Raw genomic sequence first — 4652 nt, forward strand, 5'->3', positions numbered from 1 at the left:
TGTGGATATGAGTTGAACCTTTAGGATACGAATTAAAATTTTGGTTTATGTATTGGAATTTTAGTTTATAAATTGAAATTTTAGAATATGACTTGAACTTTTGTGGATATGAGTTGAACCTTTAGGATATGAATTAAACCTTTAGGATATGAATTGAACTTTTGGTTTATGAATTGAAATTTTTGTTTATGTATTGGAATTTTAGATTACAAATTGAAATTTTAGGATATGACTTGAACTTTTGTGGATATGAGTTGAACCTTTAGGATATGAATTAAAATTTTGATTTATGTATTGGAATTTTAGATTGCGGGAGGATTTTGTAGAAGGGGTTTATTAGACATGCAATGGAACTTCCACCAAGAATAACTAAGACACGGTACCTGGTAGAGTGTGCCTTTAATTGTTCTTCTCATTAGCGACAATGATGATGAGAAGGCAAGAACATGTGTTTCAAATAGTTATGGTGTAGGTAGGAATTTAACGTTTCCTAAGTAGATAAAAGAAGAGGTAATAGAGGAATTCTCTACTTCATTTTCCAAGAGGAAAATAAGTTTAATTGAGAGTGACAAGGTTGATGGTGATAGAATATTTTCCGTTGGTCATGGCAGTTCCCTTAAAACGGGGACCATAAGACTCTATGATGACAAAGACGAAAGGAAGTTTTATTCTCAACTTTCTTCCAAGTCTGAACCGTACAAGCTTAATGGGATTGGTGATATTTCTTCGGATTCAGACAATGATTTGACTGACAAAAGTATGGAAATGCTAACCCCGGCGAAGTAGTGACGAGGCTAGACTAGACTACCACATAAACCTGTGCAATTATATATATACAGCGGAATCGAAATACAAGACAAGTAAAACAATATGGGAGGGGAAGCATGCTGTGGGGAGATAACAATTTCAAGTATAAATTGACAATACAAAGGAAAGGCACAACACATACAACAATAAGGAACGGAGATCAACAAGTGCACGGCATCACCCTTCGTGCTTTGACTCTCATCCTCACCAAGCAATAATATAAACAAACGTGCACGGCATCGCCCTTCGTTCTTTTACTCTCATTCCTCACATATAATCAATAGAATAGGCACGGAATGGCACATCGTGCGGCACGGCATCACCCTTCATGCTTTACTCTCTTTTCCTCACAATAAGCAAACAATGCACGGCATCACCCTTCGCGCTTTACACTCTTTCCTCACGAGAAACAAACAATGCACGGCATCACCCTTCGTGCTTTAACATTCTTCCTCACCCAATCAACAATCACAAACAAGGGAAAGGGAATAATAAAATAAGAATGGAAGTCCCGGCAAGGGTACACAAACAAATAATTAAAAACCCGGCAAGGGTACAACATCAATAACCAACAACGTCCCGGCAAGGGAATAAATCATTAACTCTTCTCTTTCTTTCACTTTCATCTCATAGTTCACATTATCACTTGAGCCAATGCTCCAAGGAGTTTCTTATCTCATATACCTTCACAATTTGTATTGCAAGCCGAGCCAATGCTCCATGAAGTTTCAAGATCACAATTTCTTTCACAAGGTCTTTACAACATATAGTAGTCATCAATTAAGCATGGAAGGCATAACAACAACCAAACTATTCGCAAAATAAGGACTCACGGTCATGCTAGACACCAATGTATAGATACTCGTCACCATGCCTATACATCGTACTCGACAATTAGCAAGTTACAAATAAGACTCAACTCCTATTCCCTCAAACTAGAGTTAAACCAAACACTTACCTCGATGCCTTGAACTCAACTCAAGCCTCAACTATGGCTTTACACCGTGATTCCACCTCCAATCCGCTCGAATCTAGTCACAAGTTACTTAATTGCTTTAATAGACACTACATGAATCAATTTGAATGCATAAAAAATGAATTTTCCAAAGTTTTTCCCAAAAATTCCAAAATCGCCCCTAGGCCCACGTGGTCAAAACCCTAGGTTCGAACCAAAACCCGGTTACCCATTCCCCCACGAACTCAAATATATAATTTGTTTTGAAATCGGACCTCAAATTGAGGTCCAAATCCCCAATTTTTAGAAAACTAGGTTCTACCCAAAACCCCCAATTCCACCCATGAAAATCATTGATTTTAAGTTGAAAATATGTTAAATGATGTTAAAGATTGAAAGAAATGAGTAAAAACCAAGTTACAAATGATTTGGAAGAAGTCTTGTTCTTGGAAAATCGCCCAAAGAGGTTTGTGTTGTAAAAGAATGTCAAAATGACTCAAAAATTCGGCTAAGTGTAAAATATGCAGACCTCAGATGTGGGAAATGCGAAGGTGGGTTCGCATTTACGAACCCTGCAGGTATGGGAAATTCGAGATCTTTGTTCGCATTTGCGAACACTGGCCATTTGGGAGAACATCGCATTTGCGAACATTTTGTCGCATTTGCAAAAAATGGGCATTCGCATTTGCGAGCCATTGGTCGCATTTGCGACCACAGCCCAGTGCCCCCTTCCTCGCAATTGCGATGCCAGGCTCGCATTTGCGAGCTCACAATTGCGAGCTCGCAATTGCGAGGCCTGCTTCGCAATTGCGAAAATTGCAGAACTGAAATGCCAGATTTTTCCTAAGTTCAAAAATGCACTCCTACACCTATCCAAAACTCACCCGAGCCCTCGGGGCTCCAAACCAAATATGCACACGACCTCAAAAACATCCTACGGACTTATCCGTGCGATCAAATAGCTAAAATAACATAAAAAACAATGAATCAAACCTCAAAATCACTAGTTTCCTTCAAACTTCATAAATTTTCAACTTTAGAGTTTTAAGTCCGAAACACGTCAAACGTCGTCCGATTTCAGCCAGAATTTACAAAAAGCTCTTAAACCATATATAAGACTTGTATCGGGCGCTGGAACCAAAATACGGGCCCGATACCACAGTCTTTTAATCAAATTTTATTTCCAATTTCCTTAATTATTTCCAGAAAATAATTTCACACAAAAATTCATTTCTCGGGCTTGGGACCTCGGAATTCGATTCCGGGCATACGCCCAAGTCCCATATTTTCCTACGGACCCTCCGAGACCGTCAATCACGGGTCCGGGTCCGTTTACCTAAAAAGTTGACCGAAGTCAAATTTATTCAATTTAATATCAAAATTTAGCATTTTTCTCACAGAATTCATATTTAAGCTTTCTGGCTACGCGCCCGGACCGCACACGCAAATCGAGGTAACCCCCGAATGAGGTTTTCAAGGCCTCAAAAGCACAGAATGAGTAAGGAAACAAGTGATGACCCTTTGGGTCGTCATATCAAGAATTAATCAAACAAAAAATAGAGACAACTAGGATGATAATAAAGAATAGCAAGTCAAAAAGAATATCTCTCTCTAAGTTTCTCTCTCTAGAAATTCTCTCTAGAAATTCTCTCCCGTTTCTATCTCAAATGGACTTGGATCAAGTTCATCAATCACCCCCTCCTAAACCACCAGATATCACAACTACTAAAACACTCGAGCAATTCATTTTGCCTACTACAACCTTTAAGGACAAATTAATCCATGGTGAACAAGAGACATCAATTAACATGACCATTGATGCAAATGTCTATGACTCATCAAATTGTGTACAAGCTAAGAAAGATGAGCAACTATGCTTGCCAAATATACAACAAATCCAGTTAACTCAAGAGGATATCCATCGGATTTACGAGCCTTGGAAATTCTCAACTATAATCAAATTGCAAGGGAGAAGAATTCAACACCATTTGCTAAAAAAAAAGCTACATGAGCTATGGAAAGCAAAGAAAAATTTTCCCTTAATCGATTTAGGATGTGATTATTTTATCACCAAATTTAGTAATGAAGAGACAATGAAAAAGGCTTTGCACATGGGTCCTTGGTTCATCTATGGTCATTTCTTATCAGTTCAAAGATGGGAACCAAATTTCCTTGCATCCGATGCAAGAATTTCAAAAACAACAGTATGGAAACGCCTCCCTCAGTTGCCTACAGAGTTCTATGATAGTATAATATTGACAAAAGTTGGCAACAAAATTGGCAAGCTGCTTAAGGTTGATGCCTGCACTTCCTCAACCCTTAGAGGAAGATATGCTAGGCTATGCATTGAATTGCCCTTGGACATCCCAGTACCACATTCCATTTTGATCGGATCCCACAAACAAACCATTTATTATGAGATGGAAATCTTTTATGTATTAAATATGGAAGACTTGGGCATGTTCAATCAAAATGCTCCTTTAATTCAGTCCCCAATAGCCCCTCCTCAGTTGCCTTAGACCCCACCGTCCACCAATCAAAGAACACTATTGCTCCAGTGCAATGTGCCAATGATGTCTCAAGGCAATCTAATAAAGAAGAAGAGGAGTGGAGAACAGTGAGCTTCCCAACAAAAAGAAAGCCAATCAAAGAACCAATTCAGGTACCTTACATGATCAATCAAAGTCATTGCCAGGTATACACTCTTCTACTTCCTTAAACGTTATAGCTACTGGTAAGCAATCCCTTCCCAAAAGTTCCTATAAAAATCCTATTAAGCATTACATTGTTAAAGGAAATAATCCCCTTCAAACTCAAAATTCTGAAAATAAATTCCAAGCATTGGTTACCCCGCCCAACCAGGATTGCATGGAATTAGAGTCTAATGAGA

The 4652-nt window shown here is 38.5% G+C and overlaps 1 protein-coding gene across 1 annotated transcript; it reads left to right on the forward strand.

The window, feature by feature from the left end:
* The first annotated feature begins 3429 nt into the window (after nucleotides 1-3429).
* LOC109220306 lies at nucleotides 3430-4281 on the forward strand. Its single transcript, XM_019384770.1, has one exon. The coding sequence runs from the start codon at nucleotides 3430-3432 to the stop codon at nucleotides 4279-4281; it is 852 nt and encodes a 283-aa protein (XP_019240315.1).
* Nucleotides 4282-4652: the final 371 nt, after the last annotated feature.

The sequence above is a fragment of the Nicotiana attenuata genome, unplaced genomic scaffold, assembly GCF_001879085.1.
Source record: "Nicotiana attenuata strain UT unplaced genomic scaffold, NIATTr2, whole genome shotgun sequence".
Lineage (NCBI taxonomy): Eukaryota > Viridiplantae > Streptophyta > Magnoliopsida > Solanales > Solanaceae > Nicotiana > Nicotiana attenuata.